This window comes from Pygocentrus nattereri, chromosome 12 (assembly GCF_015220715.1).
Source record: "Pygocentrus nattereri isolate fPygNat1 chromosome 12, fPygNat1.pri, whole genome shotgun sequence".
Classification (NCBI taxonomy): Eukaryota; Metazoa; Chordata; class Actinopteri; order Characiformes; family Serrasalmidae; genus Pygocentrus; species Pygocentrus nattereri.
Window position 1 is genome coordinate 42,232,037 of NC_051222.1, and position 23,709 is coordinate 42,255,745.

The 23,709-nt window shown below is 41.5% G+C and overlaps 1 protein-coding gene across 1 annotated transcript in view; it reads left to right on the forward strand.

Moving 5' to 3' along the window:
* The window catches only part of col5a3b (collagen, type V, alpha 3b), a 116,840-nt gene that overhangs the window by 51,801 nt on the left and 41,330 nt on the right, over positions 1–23,709 (forward strand). Inside the window, exons 12-36 of the mRNA XM_037543190.1 lie at positions 153–236; positions 405–461; positions 2,608–2,661; positions 4,232–4,285; positions 4,381–4,434; positions 5,483–5,536; positions 6,794–6,847; positions 6,927–6,971; positions 8,131–8,184; positions 8,305–8,349; positions 9,690–9,743; positions 11,008–11,052; positions 11,164–11,217; positions 17,561–17,605; positions 17,749–17,802; positions 17,884–17,928; positions 18,252–18,305; positions 18,421–18,528; positions 19,575–19,628; positions 19,728–19,781; positions 20,029–20,073; positions 21,291–21,344; positions 21,591–21,635; positions 22,195–22,248; positions 22,434–22,487. Coding sequence (XP_037399087.1) covers positions 153–236; positions 405–461; positions 2,608–2,661; positions 4,232–4,285; positions 4,381–4,434; positions 5,483–5,536; positions 6,794–6,847; positions 6,927–6,971; positions 8,131–8,184; positions 8,305–8,349; positions 9,690–9,743; positions 11,008–11,052; positions 11,164–11,217; positions 17,561–17,605; positions 17,749–17,802; positions 17,884–17,928; positions 18,252–18,305; positions 18,421–18,528; positions 19,575–19,628; positions 19,728–19,781; positions 20,029–20,073; positions 21,291–21,344; positions 21,591–21,635; positions 22,195–22,248; positions 22,434–22,487 — 1,374 coding nt within the window. The remainder of the gene's footprint in view (positions 1–152; positions 237–404; positions 462–2,607; positions 2,662–4,231; positions 4,286–4,380; positions 4,435–5,482; positions 5,537–6,793; positions 6,848–6,926; positions 6,972–8,130; positions 8,185–8,304; positions 8,350–9,689; positions 9,744–11,007; positions 11,053–11,163; positions 11,218–17,560; positions 17,606–17,748; positions 17,803–17,883; positions 17,929–18,251; positions 18,306–18,420; positions 18,529–19,574; positions 19,629–19,727; positions 19,782–20,028; positions 20,074–21,290; positions 21,345–21,590; positions 21,636–22,194; positions 22,249–22,433; positions 22,488–23,709) is intronic.

Consider the following 23,709-nt stretch of genomic DNA (forward strand, 5'->3'; position numbering starts at 1 on the left):
ACACATGGGACCCCCAAATACCAGGGGATATTTGCAGACTGGTACAAAGTACAGTCTGACTGGAACCGAACAGGTCAGTTAAAACAGCCAGTGTCCTAAATATTTCACGTCTAAGATTTTATTACAATACAACATTTCTCTGTCTCTCCCAGTTCCAGTCTGGTGGAGATGGTCAGAAGGTGCCAGTCGTTTCAGCTCAAGAAGCTCAGGCTCAGGCCATCCTACAGCACGCCAAGGCAAGACATCTTCCAACAACACAGAAATAGTAAACGACAACAATGTTGTTCTTTAGATTACCTTCCAGAAACTTCCACAACACAGGAATCCTTTTGGGACAGGATATAAGAAAAGGAAGCCAGGTCTTACGAAGCTAATGAAAAATGTCATTTACTTGTTTGTCTCAGCTTGCTCTGAAAGGGCCTCCAGGACCATTAGGACTAACTGGACGTCCAGGACCGCTGGTGAGTGTTCAACCCAAACTGCTTTAAACCAAGTAGACCCTAAACCAGCACCGCCCACCAGAAAATTTCCCAAAGCCCACCCCTCACACCCAAATGAGAGAGCAACGTATCGTTGCTGTCAGAAAACACTTTTTTTTCTTAGATGTTTATATATGTTTTTAATTAAATTCTATAAGGGGGCTACGCACCTAAGAAGACCTCCAACAAAACAAACGTGTTGGCCCTGCTGTAAACTCTACACTGCTGTAACCACACACTGCACTAAAGGGCTATTACAGTGATTTTGCATGCAGCACTGCCGTCTAGTGTCTGAATTCTGTACTGAATTGTATGAACTAGCCTGATCATTTGTACTGAACTACACTAGACAGGCTGTATGTAAATCAAACCTTTCTTTTGAAATTTTGCCAAATGATTTTTAATTGTCACTGTTTCTTTTGAGATAACCATTTAGTGTGTTATGTAAAAAGTCCATAAGTTCACTAAAAAGTGTGTTTTTATCATGTTATTTAATCTTTTGGTCATGTGGTACTATTGATAATACAAAACAATAGAGAATCCATATGAGAATTGCATGTAATTAAAAAGTCTCAGAAAAAAGGCACTAAACTGTCCCTGGAATGGTACCTCTCATCACTAGTGTGGTACCCGTTGTGCCTGGGGTGGAACCCCTTAACACGGGTATGGCACCCCTCATCACTGGGATGGTACCCCTCATCACTAGGGTGGTACCCGTTGTGCCTGGGGTGGAACCCCTTGACACAGGTATGGTACCCCTTTATCACTGGGGTGGTACCCCTCATCACTGGGGTGGTACCTGTTGTCCCTGGGATGGTACCCCTTGACACTGGTTTAGTACCCCTGAAGTGATACCCCACATGTCTGGGGTTGTACCCCTTATCACTGAGGTCATACTCCTCATCTCTGGGGTGGTACCCCTCATCACTGGGATGGTACCCCCTCATCACTGGGATGGTACCCCCTCATCACTGGGGTTGTACCTGTTGTCCCTGGGATGGTACCCCTTGACACTGGTATGGTAAACGTGAAGTGATACCCCTCATCTCTGGAGTTGTACCCCTTATCACTGAGGTCGTACTTCTCATCTCTGGGGTGGTACCCCTCATCTTTTGGGTGGTACCCCTCATCACTGGGGTGGTACCCCTTGTCATTAGAGTGGTACCCCTCATCACTGAGGTTGTAGTCCTCAACTCTGGTGTCATACCTCTCATCTTTTGGGTGGTACCCCTCATCACTGGGTTGGTACCTGTTGTCCCTGGGGTGGTACCCCTTGACACTGGTATGATACCCCTGAAGTGATACCCCTCATCTCTGTGGTCATACCCCTTATCACTGAAGTTGTACTCCTCATCTCTGGGGTGGTACCCCTCATCTTTTGGGTGGTACCCGTCATCACTGGGGTGGTACTCCTCATCACTGGGGTGGTACCCCTCATCACTGGGGTGGTACCTGTTGTCTCTGGGGTGGTACCCCTTGACACTGGTATGGTACACTGGTATTCCTCATCACTTAGGTGAGACCATTCATCTCTTGGGTCGTACCCCATCTCACTGAGGTCGTACTCCTCATTTTTGGGGTGGTACTCCTCATCACTGGGGTGGTACCCCTCATCTTTTGGGTGGTACCCCTCATCACTGGGATAGTACCCCTCATCACTGGGGTGGTACCTGTTGTCTCTGGGGTGGTACCCCTTGACACTGGTATGGTACCCCTGAAGTGATACCCCTCATCTCTGTGGTTGTACCCCTTATCACTGAGGTCAGTTGGTGCTTCCCATGCATTCCTTATCATTACCAAGACAATACGCGTTAATTGCTTCACAGCAGGGGAGTGGGCTACAGGAAGGCTGCTTTCCCTTATGAAAATTTTCGTAGCTTTAGTCATTCTAGTGTTAAACAGTGCAGCTACTGCAGATTTTAACAATATAAAAATACAAGCTCTGCTCTAAAACAAGCACAATATGTCTCTAGACTACACCCAAATCATTATTCAGAACGTATTATTATTATTATATTTAGCAGATCCAATCCTGAAATAGGGGGCACTGCAGCCCCCTCGGCGACCCCTGGCGATCCAGTCTAGATGACTCTGACATGTGTTTCCATGCTGTCTGTGTTTTTTTCAGGGTCTGACGGGGCCGACAGGACTGAAAGGGGACAGCGGCCTGCCTGGGCCACCGGTAGGGGGCGCTGTTTACAGCTACTTCACATTACTGGACAGATATGTTCACTGAAATTTAAAAAGTCTGAAGAGCTGAAAATAAAACCGAAATGAAAATATTTGGCCAAAAATTAAACAGAAAATTTTTAAATAAACATACGAAACATAAAAAAACTACAAGGGAATAAAAAACTACACTTTTGTCTGTCTCTGATAGAAGAAAATGTGCTAAAATGATTAGTAGACTACAGTGTGTCGCAGATATGTTCACTGTTGATCTGATGCTCAACCTGATCGAGTCTGTGCTTTCAGTCAGATTTTCATGTTTATTATTACTATCAGTTTATTTGTACAGTGTTAGATTTTGACACTTCTTTATCCTCTTTAATATTTGTTTTTGTCTCTTTTGGATTAAAAATGAAAGTGCCATTTTTGATCATTTTCAAAATGTTTTGATATTATATGATTATATTAAAACCTTGTGTCTGCATTTTTTAAACTTTCTTTTTCAAAACATAATTTGAAACTGCAGGTGCAGCTCACACTGTTTCAAAATTTTAAGACAAATGGACCAAATGTAGAAACCGTCCTGTTACATTTGTTTACATTTAAAATTAACCACATGTTTTGGTTTCATCTGTAGAGCTAATTTAAGTTTTAAGGTTTATTCTAACAGTGATGATCATGTTTATTCCACTGCTAGTTATCACATTTTTTGGAATACTCTCAAGTAAAAACATCTCTCTCTTTCTCTGTCTGTCTGTCTCTCTTTCTCTCTCTCCTTGTTTCTCTCTCTTTCTCTCTGTCTCTCTTCTCTGTCTCTCTCTCTTCTCTGTCTCTCTCTCTCTCACTCTCTTTCTCTGTCTCTCTGTGTCTCTCTGTCTCTCTCTCTCTGTCTGTCTCTCTCTCTCTTCTCTGTCTCTCTCTCTCCATGTCTGTATCTCTCTCTCTCTGTCTGTCTGTCTCTCTCTCTCTCTCTCTCTCTCCTTGTCTCTCTCTCTCTCTCTCTCTCTGTCTCTCTATTTCTGTCTCTCTTTCTCTCTCTCTCTCTCTTCTCTGTCTCTCTCTCTCTCTGTCTCTCTTTCTCTCTCTCTCTCTCTCTCTCTCTCCTTGTCTCTCTCTCTCTCTCTGTCTCTCTACCTCTGTCTCTCTTTCTCTCTCTCTCTCTCTTCTCTGTCTCTCTCTCTTCTCTGTCTCTCTCTCTCACTCTCTTTCTCTCTCTCTGTCTCTCTTTCTCTCTGTCTCTCTTTCTCTCTGTCTCTCTCTCTCTGTCTGTCTGTCTCTCTCACTCTTTCTCTCTCTCTCTCTGTATCTCTCTCTCTGTCTGTCTCTCTTTCTCTCTCTCTCTCCTTGTTTCTCTCTCTCTGTCTCTCTCCTCTGTCTCTCTCTCTCTGTCTCTCTCTCTGTTGCTCTTTCTCTCTATGTCTCTCTCTTCTCTGTCTCTCTCACTCTTTCTCTTTCTCTGTCTCTCTCTCTGTATCTCTCTCTCACTCTCTCTCTCTCTCTCTCTTTCTCTGTATCTCTCTCTTTCTTTCTCTCTCTCTCTCTCTCTCTCTCTCTCTCTCTCTCTCTCTCTCTCTCTCTCTCAGGGTCCTCGTGGATTGCCTGGCATTTCAGGACCAAGCGGAAAGCCCGGCAAAAGGGTGAGACACATACATCAACTACTTCACTAAATACTGTCAAGTTTACTCATATTAATTACGATAATTGACTCATATCTGTTTTTGTGTGTTATCAGGGGCGTGACGGCACAGATGGTAGTCGAGGAGAACCAGGAGAGACAGGAGTTAAAGTACGTCACACCTACACCTGTGGAGAAACTACTGTATTACAGCATGGTGCCAAAGTCAGAGACCCTGCTTGTTTATTTCATTTGCAGTCAAAACAGCGATTCAGTACAAATTATTCATTTTTTTATTAGATGTTTGTCAGAAGATTAGATATCAGATTATCTATAATGCCACAAGAAACAAGCTCAAAAACTGATTAAAAGCTCCAGAGAAGCTGTAGCTCCTAACAACCACCTGGAAGAGCTGGTCGACCCCAAAACTGCCCCCATCAGATAAACAGCACTGAAAGCTTTGATCTCTGAGAGAGAGGAGAAGATCAAGCTGCTTCAGATCTGAAAACATCCACAGGTGTTTCTGTCCATCCTTCCACTGTGAGAAGACCACTCAGCGCTGTGGGTCTGAAAGGACGTGTAGCTGATCAAGAAGAACCTCACTGAGAAAAGGAGACGGACACACCAAACAAAGAAGCTGGACGATGGACTGACCACCCCAGAGTCCAGACCTCAACACCACTGAATGGGTTTGATCATCAAACAGCTTCTCAGACTGAGCATTGGAGGCGTGTCTGCAGATTCTCTGAGGGGCTAAAAGTGAGGCTCCTGAGAAGAACGGAAGCTGGAATGAAGTCGAAGAGAGACTCACTGACCCACACAGCTGATGAGGCTTCTGAGTAATGTCCTGTTAGATATGTCCTTTGCGATGAAAGATGAATTTACTCGTATTTAATGGCTGTTAATCTCTGACTTTGGCACGGTGCTGTATCAAAGTCATCAAACTGAATATGAACCTATGAGCTCAGTATTAATCCTAATCTCAGACTCGGGTGACCTGCTGTGTTCCTAGATCAGTTTGTACAGGCTGTGTTTACATTATAGCAGATGATGGGCTTCTGCTATGAGACCCCGCATGCAACCTCAGCATTAAAGAAGCACTTGCAGTTAACAGTTAAAGACCCACTCTTCCATTCAGTCTCTCACTGAACTGCTAATCCTTAAAGAAGCCGTATAGGCAACCGATCATCTCTCTCTCTCTCTCTCTATCCTCTCGCAGGGTGACAGGGGGTTTGATGGCTTGCCCGGTCTCCCTGGAAACAAAGGCCACAGAGTAAGAGAAACCACGCCAAGAGAGTGTTGATGATGGTCATGACTGATGACAGCAGGAGATTATAAATTGGATAGTAGACCATTTTAACGACAGCAGTGTTATAATCACAGCATCTTATTGCAGTGACAGATTACAATTTCAATTACAATCAGCAGGAGACTATAACGGCAGCAGTGGATTATGATGAATGCCATAGATTATAATTTTAGGTGGAGACTGTAACAACAGCAGTAGATTATGATGAATGCCATAGATTATAATTTCAGATGGAGACTATAACGGCAGCAGTAGATTATAATGAATGCCATAGATTATCATTTCAGATGGAGATTATAACGGCAGCAGCAGATTATAATGAATGTTGTAGATTGTAATTTCAGATGGAGATTATAACGGCAGCAGTGGATTATGATGAATGCCATAGATTATAATTTTAGGTGGAGACTATAACGGCAGCAGTGGATTATGATGAATGCCATAGATTATCATTTCAGATGGAGACTATAATGGCAGCAGTAGATTATGATGAATGCCATAGATTATCATTTCAGATGGAGATTATAATGGCAGCAGCAGAATGAATGCTGTAGATTGTAATTTCAGATGGAGATATAACGGCAGCAGTGGATTATGATGAATGCCATAGATTATAATTTCATATGGAGACTATAATGGCAGCAGCAGATTATAATGAATGCTGTAGATTGTAATTTCAGATGGAGATTATAACGGCAGCAGTGGATTATGATGAATGCCATAGATTATAATTTCAGATGGCGATTATAACGGCAGCAGTGGGTAATGATGAATGCCATAGATTGTAATGCCAGTAGTAGATTATTAGGGCAGCAGTAGGTTATAAAAACAGCAGTACATTAGAATAGCAGAAGAGATTAAAAAAGCAGTAAGAAATTAAATTGTGTATATTAAAATGATAACAGTAGAGCAGCAGCAGATGGTCATGGTAATAAATTATAACAGCAGTAATAATTTATAATTGCAGCCATGGAATTGTTGGCATTGTTGTTTTGTTAATGCAAAAAATTCTAATACCAGCTGCAGATATAACAGCAAAGCTGGATTATAAAGGCAGCTTTAGCTTTACCAGCATGTGGAGACTTCACGGCTAAAGTGGGTTGTGGTGGCAGCAGAAGATTACACCAGCAGCTGCTATGTGTTCTAATGCCACATGTTGATGTATTTATGAAATGAGGTGTAGTATCCTGTGGTGAGTGTTGTACTGATGTGTTCTTGCAGGGAGAGCAGGGAAGACGAGGACCTGCTGGTCCACCAGGGGAGACTGGAGAAAAAGTAAGACATTATATGACAGTTGTTCATATAATAAAACATTATATAACATTATTATATTGTTTTTGTGTTTTCTCCACAGGGTTCAGATGGTCAGCCAGGACCAAGAGGCCAGCCAGGAGAACCTGTGTGTATTTACTCTGTTTATGAAACAATCACAGTAGATCAGACGGACTAAACTCAGTTTTTACTGGCAGCAGTAGATAATAGTGGCAGCTACAGATTTAATGGCAGGAGGAAATGATAAAAGCAGTAGATTAGATTATATATAAAATATAATGCCAGCAGTAGATTACAACTGCAGCTATAGATTTGGCAAACGCCAGGAGAACATTACCTGCCTGACTGCACTGTGCCAGCTGTGTTTGGTGGAGGAGGGATAATGATATAGGGGCTGTTTTTCAAGGGTTGGTTTAGAACCCTTGGTTCCAGTGAAGGGAATCTTAAAGCTTCAGCACCAAAACATTCTGGACAATTGTGCACTTTTGGGAAGAACCTTTCCTGTTCCAGCATGACTGAGCCCCCGTGCACAAAGCAGCTCCATAAAGTCATGGCTGGGTGAGTTTGGTGTGGAAGAACTTGACTGACCTTCACAGAGTCCTGACCTCAACCACATCAAACACCTTTGGGATGGACTAGAACAGAGATTGTGAGCTAGACCATCTCAGCCTACATCAGTGTCTGACCTCACAAATGCTCTTCTGGATGAATGGGCAGAAATTCCCACAGACACTGTCCAACATCTTGTAGGAATCTTCCCAGAAGAGTGGAAACTGTTAGAGCTTCCTGTGGCTGTAATGTGGAGGTGTCCCAATACCTTTGTCCATATTGTGGCGTGGTGGAGGAGGGAGAGACAGTGAACCGATCCATTTTGACAGAAAAAGGCTCTTTTTAATTCGATGCCTTAGCAACGTAATCACCCAAATGGGTAAATGGACCTGTCACCCACACAGCACACGAGGGAATGGCATCAACAACAATACAACACACGCACACGGCAGGTGACAACTTATACAGTACAACTACATAAACCGATAAGGGAGGACTCAAGCTACATAACACACATAACCAAACACATAACTAATAAATACATGCGCCAACATTACACATAACAGGAACCAATACCGGAGCCGCAGGGGCTCATGGGAAGTAGCGCCGTCCCCCTTTGGGCCGACGCTACAATATAGTGTATAATGACAGCAGAAGTTTATAATGGCAGCAGTAGAATAGTGAATGTGTTTGTGTTTAATTGTTTGTTGATGTGTTTACTTCTTTGTTTACTGCAGGGTTTGCAGGGTTTGACTGGGCCAAGAGGACTTCCTGGACCTCCAGGACTTACTGTGGGTAACACACATACACAAATATCATTCTGTTCAATCCAGTACTGTCGCTATAAAACAGAAAAATGAAAAAATATGACATTACAAGAAGATTTCTGTGTAATCCTTCACCTTTCTCAGGGGAGCCGTGGGGTCGACGGAGTTCAGGGTGCAAAGGGAAACAGGGTGGGTATCATCGCTCTTAGTGGATACAGTCTTGTTAAATATATTTATGTGCTAATATTTAATTTATGGTGCATCTTCTGAAATCATTGCTGCTGCATGGTTCCCGATTCCTACACTTAGACCTGGTTATTCAACTGACCTAATGAGAAACCATAGAACAGACTTGGTTTATATCACAATACCTACATTTAGAGTCGGTTATTCATTCAGTCTAATGAGAAACTGTAGAACGGACTCGGTTTATATCACAATACCTACATTTACAGTCGGTTAATCATTCAGTCTAATGAGAAACTGTAGAACAGACTCGGTTTATATCACAATACCTACATTTAGAGTCGGTTATTCATTCATTCTAATGAGAAACTGTAGAACAGACTCGGTTTATATCACAATACCTACATTTAGAGCCGGTTATTCATTCAGTCTAATGAGAAACTGTAGAACAGTCTCGGTTTATATCACAATACCTACATTTAGAGCCGGTTATTCATTCAGCCTAATGAGAAACTGTAGAACGGACTCGGTTTATATCACAATACCTACATTTAGAGTCGGTTATTCATTCAGCCTAATGAGAAACTGTAGAACAGACTCGGTTTATATCACAATACCTACATTTACAGTCGGTTAATCATTCAGCCTAACGAGAAATTGTAGAACGGACTCGGTTTATATCACAATACCTACATTTAGAGTCGGTTATTCATTCAGCCTAAAGAGAAACTGTAGAACGGACTCGGTTTATACCACAATACCTACATTTAGAGTCGGTTATTCATTCAGTCTAATGAGAAACTGTAGAACGGACTCGGTTTATATCACAATACCTACATTTAGAGTCGGTTATTCATTCAGTCTAATGAGAAACTGTAGAACGGACTCGGTTTATATCACAATACCTACATTTAGAGCCGGTTATTCATTCAGTCTAATGAGAAACTGTAGAACGGACTCGGTTTATATCACAATACCTACATTTAGAGTCGGTTATTCATTCAGCCTAATGAGAAACTGTAGAACGGACTCGGTTTATATCACAATACCTACATTTACAGTCGGTTATTCATTCAGTCTAATGAGAAACTGTAGAACAGACTCGGTTTATATCACAATACCTACATTTAGAGTCGGTTATTCATTCAGCCTAATGAGAATCTGTGGAATGTTTATTTCATCGTTTCGTTTCTGCACATTTTTTATTCTTACCAACTGTTTGACTTGTGTTTGATATGTCAATGACAAAATTCTGCATATTATGGTTATTAATTCCTTCACTCAGTGTTATATATATTTTTTTAATAATAGAGATGGCTTATGTAAATTCCTGTTCCTTACAGGGGACACCAGGTGAGCCTGGAGCTCCAGGACAACAAGGGAACCCAGGATTTCTGGTACACACACACTTACATCCCAGAATACACCCTTACACACAGTTACTACAGGAAGGTCACATGCTCTGCTCTGAGTGGAGGGAAAGTGCAGATCTGTGCCAACTGCTGGTAGCTTTTAAAACATTTTGAATCATCATTCATTTCTTTCTAGGAATTTTTTTGAAAATTGACTGAAAATCACTTAAAGCTGTAACTTTTGTGAACAGCAATTGTGGAAACATACAAGCATCAGGTACGAATATGTAACAGCAGAATATTTGGCTATACCATATAACTACAATGGTGAGTGGAGTGTGTTCGGGAGATCTATTATCAGAAATGGAATGTATTTTACAAAATTGTGTTCATTAGTGTATAAACACCTGTAACTATGAATCATTGTGTTGTCATTAGTTTAGAATGAGCCCTTCAAATCTACATAGGTAGCAGCTCCTCTTTCAACAGAGGCCGTCATGTTTCTACAGTAGCCAAGAACAGGCAAACTAAACTCTAAACTCTAGAGGGCGTTTATTGCTTATTTAAGTGGTAGCTTGAATTTGGTGGCGCTGTAGCTCAGATTGATGAAAACAAGAAGAAGCCAAACGAAATTGGGACACAAAATGCCAGAAAACCTTACAGCCATCATAGGTTCTACTACACGCTTGGAAAGTAAGCGGTGAGGGAGGGAGATTCAGGTGGGTGCAATGTGCAACTTCACCAGTAGATGACACTAAATCTTACACAGTGCTCCTCTAAGTCATTTTTATTCACTTATCAAACAGTAACAAACTAATGGTGGCACTCCATGGAACATGCTGTCTATCTTTTACTGGCGGTTAATCATTTAGCACAATACAGTGTGAAATATAATTTAATGTGGGGGCTGTTATGTTGCAGCATGCTCGAGTAATGTTGCCATAAAATGTGCCAATTCATTGTTAGCCCATGTTTTAATTGGAAACAGCAGGGGGCGCTGACCACTTTCCTTAACTATACATGTCATTATTATTAGTAGCAGTAGGTTCTGATTCCTGTGTCATACCCATAAATGCGTACCGTTTCTTCAGAATGCCCCACCTTCTTCAGGATTCTTAATGGCTTCTTCACAATTCACTGATTGTCTTGTCCAAAAACTGGTTCTAATAATTTGTCCTAAATAAGAGCTTCAGTTTGGTCATCTGGACTTTCAGCTTTCAATTCCACAAAGAACCGCAGCCTGAGCAATTCTGATCTTCATTTGGTTACTCTAACCCAAAAGTTATTTAATCTCCTCTGTGTTTTTCAGGGTTTTCCGGGTCCTCAGGGGGCAGTCGGATTACCAGGAGATAAGGTACATCGATTTTGGTGTTTGTTTACCAAAATGCTAAACTGAATCAGCAATTAATTAAATATGAGTAAAACACGTTTATGTGTACACTTGCTTTATTGCTGAATCTTTCAGGGTCCATCAGGAAAGAAAGGAATGAGGGGACTACCTGGAACTGATGGCCCACCGGTGAGGCACAAACTTACACTGCATACTCAGAACTGCTGTATCCCAGTCTTACCCCAAACTCACAGCAATCTCCAGTCTGCAGGTTCATGGTACATGTTAGAATATTAATGCAAATAATGCTGCAGCACACTCGCATCGTAAAAGAGAATGAAAGCAGCTGATTTGATTGAATAAGATCTGAACCTGTTAAGATGGGTAGGATTGTTCCACTGACAAGTCAGGAACACAGCCTCTAAATGGGTGTCGAGTCAGGAACATAGCATCCGATTGGTCGACAAGTCAGGAATACTGCCTCTGATTGGTTGACAAGTCAGAGACACAACCTATGATTGGTCACCAAGTCATGGACACAGTCTCTGATTGGTTGATAAGTCAGGAACACAGCCTCTGATTGATTGGTAGGTCATGAACACAGCCAAGCTTGTCAACAGGTCAGAAATACAGCCTCTGTTTGGTCAACAAGTCATGAACACAACCTCTGATTGGCCAACGAGTCAGGAATACAGCCTCTGAATGGTCGACAAGTGAGCAACACAGCCTCTGATCAGTCAAGGAGTCAGTAACACAGCCTCTGACTGGTCAACAAGTCAGGAACGCAGCCTCTGTTTGGTTGCTAAGTCAGGAACAGATTGTCTGATTGGTCAACAAGTCAGGAACACAGCCTCTGATTAGTCAGCAAGTAAAGAACACAGCCTTTGATCAGTGAACAAGTCAGCAACACAGCCTCTGTTTGGTTGGTAAGTCAGGAACACTGCTTCTGATTGGTCAACAAGTCAGGAACACAGCATCTGATGGGTCAACAAGTTAGGAACACAGCCTCTGATTGGTTTGTAAGTTAGGAACACAGCCTCTGATTGGTCGACAAGTTAGGAACACAGCCTCTGATTGGTTTGTAAGTCAGGAACACAGCCTCTGATTGGCAAGTAAGTCAGGAACACAGCCTCTGACCAGTCAACAAACCAGGAACACAACTTCTGTTTGGTTGGTAAGTCAGGAACACAGCTTCATAGCCTCTGATTATAATAATAATAATAATAATAATAATAATCTTTATTTGTATAGCACCTTTCATACATACATGCAACTCAAAGTGCTTTACAGAATAAATAAAAAGAAAACAAAGATAAGCAAAACACATTAAAAGAAATAAAGATAGAAGGAAACAAAATAAAATAATGAAATAAACTGAAAAAGATAAAATGAAAGAGATAGAACAGACAAAAGTTTCTTAACTAAAAGCAGATCTAAACAGAAAGGTTTTAAGATTACTCTTGAAGCTGTACAGGGATGTAATGCCTCTTAGCTCCTCAGGAAGAGAGTTCCAAAGCTTTGGGCCGTAGTGGCTAAAAGCACCCTCGCCAATCTTTAACCGGGTTTTAGGAATCACCAGTAGATTACTGTTTGAGGACCTGAGAGACCTGACAGGAACATATCTCACCATCATTTCACTGAGGTAAAGAGGAGCAAGACCATGAAGACATTTAAAAACCATCACCAGAACCTTAAAATCTATTCTAAAACTGACAGGTAACCAGTGCAGTGAGTGGAGTGCAGGTGTAATATGATCTCTCTTTCTTCTCCGGGTCAAGACCCTTGCAGCAGCATTCTGAACTCGCTGTAGGTGAGAGATAGAGCTCTTTGGGAGAGCAGATAAAACAGCGTTGCAATAATCTAACCTTGATGTGATAAATGCATGGACAAGTTTTTCACTATCAGCAGGAGAGAGCATATCTCGGACCTTAGCGATGTTTCTAAGGTGAAAATAAGCTGTCTTGCATGTAGTCATGATGTGTGATTTAAAGCTGAGCTCATTATCAAAAGTGACGCCCAAGTTCTTAACACATTGTTTGGCCTTCAGATTCATTTGATTTAAATAAGTCTGAACATCATTCTTTTGTGAATCACTGCCAATAACAAGAACCTCTGTCTTCTCTTTATTTAATTGCAGAAAATTGTCTGACATCCATGTCTGTATATCACCTATGCACTCAAACAGTGTGCTAATTGATTTTAGGGCTTTAGGTTCTAAAGAAATGTAAAGTTGAGTGTCATCTGCATATTGATGATAACTAATACCATGTTTGTTAATGATATGCGGTAATGGAAGCATATATAGGTTGAACAGTAAAGGCCCAAGAATTGATCCTTGGGGGACGCCACAAGTTATTTTTTGACGTGTGGAGGAAGAGGTACCTAATGCAACATAGTAATCGCGCCCAGTTAGATACGATCTAAACCAGTCTAAGACTAAGCCACTAAGGCCTACCCAGCTCTGTAGTCGATCAATAAGTATTTCATGATCAACAGTGTCAAAAGCAGCGCTTAAATCTAGGAGAAAAAGGACTGAGAGTTTGCCTGCATCTTTATTCAATCTCAGGTCATTTACTACCCTAACTAGTGCTGTTTCAGTGCTATGGAGAGCTCTGAAACCGGACTGAAAAGTGTCATTTATTTGGTTTATTTTAACATAATCATTCAACTGGGTTGACACAACTTTTTTCAATGATTTTGCTAAGAAAAGGAAGGTTAGATATAGGTCGATAATTATTGAGAAATGTGGGATCAAGATTTCTGTTCTTTAGTAGTGGTTTAACCACTGCAGTTTTAAGAATATTAGGGAATTCTCCCAGTTGCAAAGACTGATTAACAATCATTAGAACTTCATTAGATAATGAGCTCAGAACCTGCTTGAAAAAGCATGTTGGTAGAGGGTCCAGTTCACATGTAGAGGATTTAAGTGATGAAATCACGTCAAATAGTGTTACCATGTCAACTTCCTTGAAGTAAGACATATTACAGTTAGGATGACTAACTGATATCAGGGCTGGTAGTCTATTAGTGCTTGTTGCTATATTCTGCCTTAAATTAGTAATCTTGTCCCTAAAAAATATTGCAAACTCATCACATTTTTCAACTGAAACGGATTCAGGGAAGACATGGGAGGTGGGGTTTACTAGCCGATCTATACTTCTGAACAGGGCAGCTGAGTTATTACTGGTTGAGTCGATTAAGGTAGAGTAATAGTTTTTCCGTGCTGATTTCACTTCACTGTTGTAAGTCTGTAATGTTGTTTTATAGATATCAAAATGTACTACCAATTTTGACCTTCGCCAACGTCTCTCAGCCTGCCTGCAGTCTTGCCTGAGTTTTATAATAGATGTAGTGTTTCTCCAGGGCATCTTAATTCTTCCAGAAATAGTTTTAGTTACTTTTGGTGCCACAACATCAATACAGCTCCTAACTCTGTGTATGAATGTTTCAACTAACTCATTCGCATTTTCTGAGAGGGGAGGGAGGGACTGTATCATGTCTGTGAAGGCCACGGCACTGCCAGCACTGAGATAACGCTTGGTTATTGTGCGCTTTTCACAGAGTGTTCTAATAGATAATGACATATTGAAAAATACACCAAAATGATCAGAGATTGCAACATCAGTAATTTCAGTATTATTAACATCTATGCGTTTAGAGATGATCAAATCTAAGGTGTGGCCGTGAGCTATGAGTTGGACCTGATACATGTTGTGTGAGACCAAAAGAGTTAAGCATCCTCATGAATTCTGAAGTGACTGGATTTGTGGGTATATCCATGTGAATATTAAAATCCCCAGTAATTAAAACATAATCAAAATCAATTAAAATCCTAGAAAGCATTTCTGCAAAATCTTCAAGAAAGTCTGTATGTAGTCTGGGAGGATGGTATATAACAATCAATAGAACTGGATAAGTACTGTTCAGTTGTACTGCTAGATATTCAAAGGTAGATTGTTCCCCTAGTGAGATCTGCTTACAGCAGAATGCTTTATGGTAAAAACAAGCAACACCACCACCTCTCTTATTTACTCTAGAGACATTAAAATAGTTAAAATTGGAAGGAGAAGCTTCATTTAGTACTATTGCTCCGTTACCATCAAGCCAAGTCTCTGTTAGAAAAAGGAAGTCCAGACAGTAATCTTCAATTAATTTAGCTATGATAAAAGACTTGTTTGTGAGTGAGCAGACATTTAGTAAGGAGACTTTCAGGACTTGATGTGGTTGGTCAACAAAGTTTACATTACTTGTGCAAGTCAGGAACACAGCTTCTCATTGGTTATTAAGTCAGGAACACAGCCTCTGATTGGTTGGTAAGTCAGGAACACAGCTTCTGATTGGTTGGTAAGTCAGGAACACAGCTTCATAGCCTCTGATTGTTCGACAAGTCAGGAATACAGCCTCTGATTGGTTGGTAAATCAGGAACACAGCTTCATAGCCTGTGATTGGTTGACAAGTCAGGAACACAGCTTCTCATTGGTTGGTAAGTCAGGAACACAGCCTCTGATTGGTTGGTAAGTCAGGAACACAGCTTCTGATTGGTTGGTAAGTCAGGAACACAGCTTCATAGCCTCTGATTGGTCGACAAGTCAGGAATACAGCCTCTGATTGGTTGACAAGTCAGGAATACAGCCTCTGATTGGTTGGTAAGTCAGGAACACAGCTTTTGATTGGTTGGTAAGTCAGGAACAAAGCTTCATAGCCTCTGATTGGTCAACAAGTCAGGAATACAGCCTCTGATGGATCGACAAGTAAGGAACACAGCTTCATAGCCTCTGATTGGTCAACAAGTCGGAGGAGATTCATTCTTTGATATATAACATATAGTTATGAGATTGTCTACCTGAGAGGGTTAATGGGAGTCTGGCTACTTCCTATTACTAAAACTATGACAGCAGAACACAAGAGGGCAGCAGAGAGAGTCTAAATGGATAAAGCTACAAGGCTAAAAATGAAAAAAAAATATGCTTTTAGCCAATTATGTGGAATTTTACTTTAATTTTGGAAGTAGAGGGAAATATTCCATTAGCAATGTGAAATGGTTGGCATTACTGCTACTGAGTGCAGATTGGTTGGCATTGAATGCTGATTGGTTGGTTAATAGTTAGAAATCCCTACCTGGGATTTTCCTCTCCAACGTCCGCTCACTCTCCAATAAAATGGACGAGATAGCGCTGCTGATGAGAAGAAATAGCGACTTTTCCTCCTCTAGTGTGTTGTGCTTCACCGAGACATGGTTGAACACACAGACCCCAAACTGTGTGCTCCATCTTGAGGGATTCCAGCTCCTCCGCGCGGACAGACAACGGGAACTTGCCGGAGGTAAAATGAAAGGTGGAGGAGTCTGTTTCTAGATCAACAACGCCTGGTGCTCCGATGTGACAGTGATTTCCCAACACTGCTCTCCTTCTCTGGAATACATTTTCATTAACTGTAAGCCGTTCTACGCCCCACGTGAGTTTTCTTCATTTATTCTGGCTGCTATTTACATTCCACCGAGTGCCGATGTGCACGAAGCTGAGCGTGCTCTGGCGGACCAGATTATGAACGTGGAGCGGTTTTTACCGGACTCCCTTGGATGTACTTTCTGCATGTACTTTCTGCGGCAGCTGAGGAAAGCCAAACTGCCGGCCCAGCTGATGGTACAGTTCTACACGGCCATCATCGAGTCCATCCTCAGCTCCTCCATCACAGTGTGGTATACTGGGGCCACTGCCAGGGACAGACAAAGGCTGCAGCGCATTGTGCGCTCCACTGAGAAGGTGATAGGCTGCAGCCTCCCATCTCTCCAAGACCTGTACATCTCCAGAACTGTGGGGAGAGCGGATCGTATTATAGCAGACCCTTCTCACCCCGCACACGGACTATTTGATCTACTCCCCTCGGGCAGGAGGCTTCGGTCCATTCGGACCAGAACCTCCCGCCACAGGAACAGTTTCTTCCCCTCTGCCATTGGACTCAAGAACAATATATAATCATGTCACTTACCTCTTTCTAACTGGAGTCCAGAAAGCTCAAGAATTTAATAGCAATGTTGAAACATTTTATTTTGTGTTTAACAAATGAGTTTTTTTCAGTATAAAATTATTAAGCATTCACCATCAGCTGTTTTGCACAAAAGCTCCATAAGAGCCCATTAATTTTGATTACGTTTAGGAGCACCTTCTGGTGTCTGACAAAGCTGCAAGACACTACTGAGTGGCAGTTCTCTTCACTCTTACACTACTGCAGCTCTTACTCTAATCTTAAAAGCAATGAAAGGAATAGTCAGTGAGTGGAAGCACAAGGTGGGTGTTTCTAATACAGTGGCCAGAGAGTGGAAGCACAAGGTGGGTGTTTCTAATAAAGTGGCCAGTGAGTGGAAGCACAAGGTGGGTGTTTCTAATAAAGTGGCCAGTTAGTGGAAGCACAAGGTGGGTATTTCTAATAAAGTGGCCAGTGAGTGGAAGCACAAGGTGGGTGTTTCTAATAAAGTGGCCATAGTTGCTATAGTAACATGCAAAACTTTTCTTCTTTTGTTGTTTTTGTTAGGGCCACCCAGGGAGAGAAGGACCACCAGGAGAGAAAGGCCTGCCGGTGAGTGTCTGTGTGTTTGCTAGGCTGACATCGTTTATCTGTGATTTGACCCGAAGCCGACGTTGATTTGTGGTGGTGTTTGTTTTGGGGCAGTGTTTTGTTTGTGTGTGTTGGAGTAGTAGTGTGTTGTTTTTTGGCTGCAGGGTTCGGCAGGAGTGCAGGGACCTGTTGGATATCCAGGAGCCAGAGGCGTGAAAGTAAATCTTCTCTATTGTTGCGTTATCTGTTATTTCCTCTGAGTTTGCGTTCTCTCTGATTAATGGAATAATTTTCACCAGGGTGCTGATGGGCTGCGAGGTCTGAAAGGCAGCAAAGGAGAGAAGGTGAGCTTAAACAAGAGTTCACCAAATAAAAAAGCACTAATGTTTTCCTTCTTTACCTAAATGTACTAAAGTAGGGCTACAAGTAAAAGCTAATGGAAGCTTATACCCCACCAGTTACTATCAGACTTGATTACGTTGTTCCTGACACTGTATTTCATACTGTTATCTATAAACATGGACTGAGGTACGGACAAGGTCAGTCGGTTTATAGATTAAAATGTAATAAGTTTATTAAAATTTCAATGACATTTATCTTTCAGCTTTGTTTTTAAGTCCAGCTCTTTGTCTATTATGGATTTATGGTTTATGGGCTTGTGTTTTAGGGTGAAGACGGGTTTCCAGGAGCGAAAGGAGAAATGGGCGTCAAGGGAGACAACGTAACAACTCATAACGCTTCATTTCTGGACGATAAACTTACAGACATGAATATGCAAACCTGTATCACATACAACCACGTACAAACCATGTTAAGGTGAGTGTTTCTTTCTGTAGGGAGACTCCGGTCCCACAGGGACGCGCGGTGAGGATGGCCCTGAAGGCCCAAAGGGTCAGTCTGGACCCCAGGGAGACCCGGGACCTGCTGGCATCGCTGGAGAAAAGGTAAAACTACCAACACTTCTCATGATCATCATGACGCGTATTAGACTATAGCCTCACATAAAGAAGCGAATAAGATTGCGTTCTCGTATCGCTGCACTGGTCACCCTTTTCCTCTAAAACTGAACAACCTGTTCTCTAAATGCTTCAGTACCCTTATCCAAATCTGATGTTACAGCTGTTCTAGTGCAGGAAGTTCTCAGAGGAAAACGAAAAGTAGAGGAGCAGCTTTCTGTTTTTCTGCTCCATCTGGAGTTTATTACCTTCTCAACAGTTTTGAAAACGACAATGCATTTAATCAAGAGGCTTTTACTGTCATTCCATCTATGTACATGTACACAAGTTGCAATAATAACATGCTATACAGATAAAAACAGGTATTATTTTCATTAATATTACTAATATATGTCAGTTGAATTATATATGTTACAAATGGTGGCTGCTGGGACAAAACCTTGTATGTCCAAAAAGCTCCAACTTTACAGGAGAAGAAAAAATGTTCTGAATTTACAGTGGAGGTTAATGGAACCAGGTGTGTTTCCCAGTCATTCTGTTGGTCCGTTCATCATGATTTTTGCCTCCTTTTCAATTTGCCAAAAAAAGAAAAACAAAACAGAAAAACTTCTGGTCAAAAAGCTGGTTGCCTCGCCCACAACTGCCCCAGTGACTTTTTTCCAATTTGCTCACAAATTTAGTTGCTTCGAATTCCACCCACTAGTTAGGACTTTGCCAGTCACATGATACGACCTGCGCTAGGAGGACAAAGGCAAACACAGGCTTCTTCTGAGATCTGTGAAGCTCCACTGCGTCTTTACAAACTGCTGCTAACGCAGCGTCACTGGACAGCTGAACGCGCTCGGAGGAGAACGCTGACCACCAGTTCTATCACGGGGGAGAGGGGGGCCTCTTGCCCACCGAGAAAGAGTGGACTATCCCAGCCACAGACAGCTGTAGTGTCACCTTCTGATAATAGAGCCAAGGCTTCATCTCCATGACGCCACAATGTTTGACTATATATTCATCTCTCTCTCTCTCTCTCTCGCTCTCAGGGTAAACTCGGTGTTCCAGGTCTGCCTGGATATCCAGGACGTCAAGGGCCAAAGGTGAGTCAATGACGATGTAAAACCATATCGACAGTGTCTGAAATACGAATGTTGTTATTGTGTGTGTAACTGTGTGTGTTGTTATGATGCTGTTGTCAGGGTACGGACGGCTTTCCAGGAGCTGTGGGAGTTCCAGGAGAGAAAGGAAGGAAGGTCAGACATTACTAGAGTTTAAACAGCTACAAGACTTTGAACAAAGGATGATAAGAATGATCTGTATGAGTTTTAAAAGAGATATCAACCTTTTAAATGAAGTCTTTCAGTTTGACCTTCTGTGTGCCTCTGTTCCTCTGTTCGTAGACTGGACGCTGTTGTTCGTAGACTGGACGCTGTTGCTCGTAGACTGGACGCTGTTGATCTGTTGTTTGATTTTATTTGTTTGTTTTTTTGTTTTACTCAGGGACCTCCAGGGCAGGCGGGCACTGCAGGACAAAGGGGCCCTAATGTGAGTGTCCACATCCAGCATGCATCTTACTTAATACACAGTCGTATGCAACAGTTTGCACCCCGTGGGAAAAGTCCATGTAGTTGTCAATTTTCTAAGTGTAAATAAATTAACTCCCCCTCTTCAGAGACACACTTTTGCTTGTTTTAGAACACAGTTATTATTAAATACACAATTATTATTATTTGTTCAATTTTATGTACTAAAAAAAAAGCGTAAAACGTGGCCTGTGCAAAGGTTATGGTACAGACCTGTCCACAGCACCCGGGGAGCGACTGGGGGTTAGGTGTCTTGCTCAAGGGCATTCAATCACATACTGTCGGTTCAGGGGATTGAGCCGGCAACCTTCCAGTCACAAGGCTGGTTCCCTAACTTCCAGCCCATGACTGCCCCCCACCCCGCCATGCTTTTTGGAACTAAACTCTGCAGGAAAGTAGATCTCCAGGAAGAAGGGTTGGTGACCAATCCTCCTCCAGGAAGAGGGTTGGTGACCACTCCTCCTCCAGGAAGAGGGTTGGTGACCACTCCTCCTGGAGGAAAAGGGTTGGTGACCACTCCTCCTCCAGAAAGAGGGTTGGTGACCACCCCTCCTGGAGGAAGAGGGTTGGTGACCACTCCTCTTCCAAGAAGATGGTTGTTGACCAACCCTCCTCCAGGAAGAGGGTTTGTGAGCACTCCTCCAGGAAGAAGGTTGGTGAAAAATCCTCCTGGAGGAAGAGGGTTGGTGACCACTCTTCCTGGAGGAAGAGGGTTGGTGACCACTCCTCCTCCAGGAAGAGAGTTGGTGACCAATCCTCCTCCAGGAAGAGGGTTGGTGACCACTCCTGTAGTGATTTTAATGAATGAATTAATGAATTTTGAAGAAAAAAAGGTAATTAGTAATATAACGATACCTACTGTCTACTCAGTGTCAAGCGTAACACCACTAGCGAATGCGTCCTGCATTGGTTCCATTGTTACACCAAATTTAAGCGTGTTGTTTGTAGAGCGGTACTTTATTTCTGCTTAGAAAATCAACGAAAACAAAGAATTTGACTGGGGAATTTGCCTGGGGTGCACAAACCTCTCTCTGCAACTGTTGCCGTTGGCTAGCTCTTTTCCAGGCTTGGATATGGAATTCTTGTAAAGCTGCTTTTTGGCAACACCTGTTGTAAAAATTGCTTTAGAAATAATCTTTGAGTGACACGACTAGACTGTGTGTATGTGATCTCATTCAGGGTGCTCGTGGAGCCAGAGGCGCAAGAGGACCCACAGGAAAGGCAGGAGAAAAGGTCAACACCAGGCATTACAGTCATTTTTACCTGACATTTCATTTGCATCATATAATGAAAATAATAACAAAATCAAAAATGTACGGAATGTGTTTTTCTTACTCTGCTACTTACACACAGGTTAAAACTTTACCAACTGCACTTTCCACACCAATAAACTGTCATATGGTGGCAGCATAAAAGTCATGAATGGGTCTAACATAAAAGTAAATTACCTGCATTGACCTCTGTTTGTTTGTCTTAAAGGGGTCTTCTGGGCACGATGGACCCCCAGGACCAGCAGGAGAAAGAGTAAGCACCCCTGCAACACATACATATAGCTGGCTAAAAATTATACACTCAATAATACAATCGCATTCGCTTGGTGGTTAACTTTCACTTGGTGGTCAGCTTTCGCTGGATAGGTCAGCTTTTGCGTGGTGGTTGGCTTTCTTTTTGCAAATAATGTTAGAAATGTAGGATAATTAGTTAGACAGCTACCATAAGGTATTGTTTAGATGTTTAAAACGCAGAGTTAGAAGAGAAAAACATCGTTTTACAGTAGAAATAAATGGAGCTCATTATGCTGGTAGTGAACTACGCCACCTGACACAGCCGCCTCAAAACCAGAGAAACGGACCTTAAACAGAAGTTAGGACCCTGCTGGGGTTCAACCTAAAGTTAGGACAGGAAGGTTTAGTCTAGTTAGTATGTTTGTGTGATGCTGTTTTCTTATCAGGAGTTGATGATGAGATTAAGAAGTTAGGAGCTGTTATTCCGGATACACTGCAGATTTCAGAGTTAGGAAGTCTTCATTGTGGATCTATTGCTGTTAAGGTGGATTGTGTCTGACTGAGGTTGTATTTTTCAGGGTCCTCAAGGGCCTCAGGGTCGTATCGGAGAGATTGGGCCGAAAGGATCAGCTGTAAGTGAAATTTCGTTGAACACACAGTTACATAAAATAATACACATTTTACAGAAACAAGACGATAACACAACAAAATGTTCACACCAAGGCTTATTTTCCATCTACACTGTCTAGTGTTTAAATGTACTCTGCTCTGAGGCAGTATGGTCATGTGATCAAGGGTGTTTCTTGTTTTTGTCCAGGGTCCTGGTGGGAAAGATGGTCTACCAGGTCATCCAGGCCAGCGGGGGGAACCAGTGAGTTTGAGCAAATATCACACATAAAATAAAGTATTAAAAAAGTGTTCTGACCAATAAAGCTGTGTTAAATATTGTTTAATGAATGGTTAAATGGTAAAGTAAAGATGAAAGATATCACGCAATTACATTAGATGTGAACATATTTTCTCAATAATGACATACCACTGTATTTACTTACTCAATATTCGCTAATATTCAGTACACCACAGTATTTACTTACTCAATATTTCATTAATATTCAGAACATCACAGTATTTAATTACTCAACATTTCGCTAATATTCAGTAGACCACAGTATTTAGCTACTCAATATTTACTAATATTCAGAACACCACAGTATTTAGCTACTCAATATTTCGCTAATATTCAGTACACCACAGTATTTAGCTACACAATATTTACTAATATTCAGAACACCACAGTATTTAGCCACTCAATATTTCATTAATATTCAGAACACCACAGTATTTAGCCACTCAATATTTCATTAATATTCAGAACATCACAGTATTTAATTACTCAACATTTTGCTAGTATTCAGTACATCACAGTATTTAGCTACTCAATATTTACTAATATTCAGTACACCACAGTATTTAATTACTCAACATTTTGCTAATATTTAGTACATCACAGTATTTAGCTACTCAATATTTACTGATATTCAGTATACCACAGTATTTAATTACTCAACATTTTGCTAATATTTAGTACATCACAGTATTTAGCTACTCAATATTTACTAATATTCACTACACCACAGTATTTAGCTACTCAATATTTCATTAATATTCAGAACATCACAGTATTTAATTACTCAATATTTCGCTAATATTCAGTACATCACAGTATTTAGCTACTCAATATTTCATTAATATTCAGAACATCACAGTATTTAGATACTCAATATTTCATTAATATTCAGTACACCACAGTATTTAGTTAGTGAGAGAGCCTTTCACTTTGTCAGTATTGATCCACTCAGCACTGACGGCTTCAAACAGCTGAAAACACTGCAGACCAAATATTCTCTATAGACTCCACGTCATCCGTAAACACCATTATATTTTGGGATTGACCCATTTTTGTTAACATAGAAGTAAATATTTATATAAACGCCCTCATTCGGTGACGCTACCATTACCGTTTTACTGCTGCATCGAGTTTATTTTTGTTCTGGCCATCTATTCTGTGTCCACCAAGCTGCAGGCTGGCCACT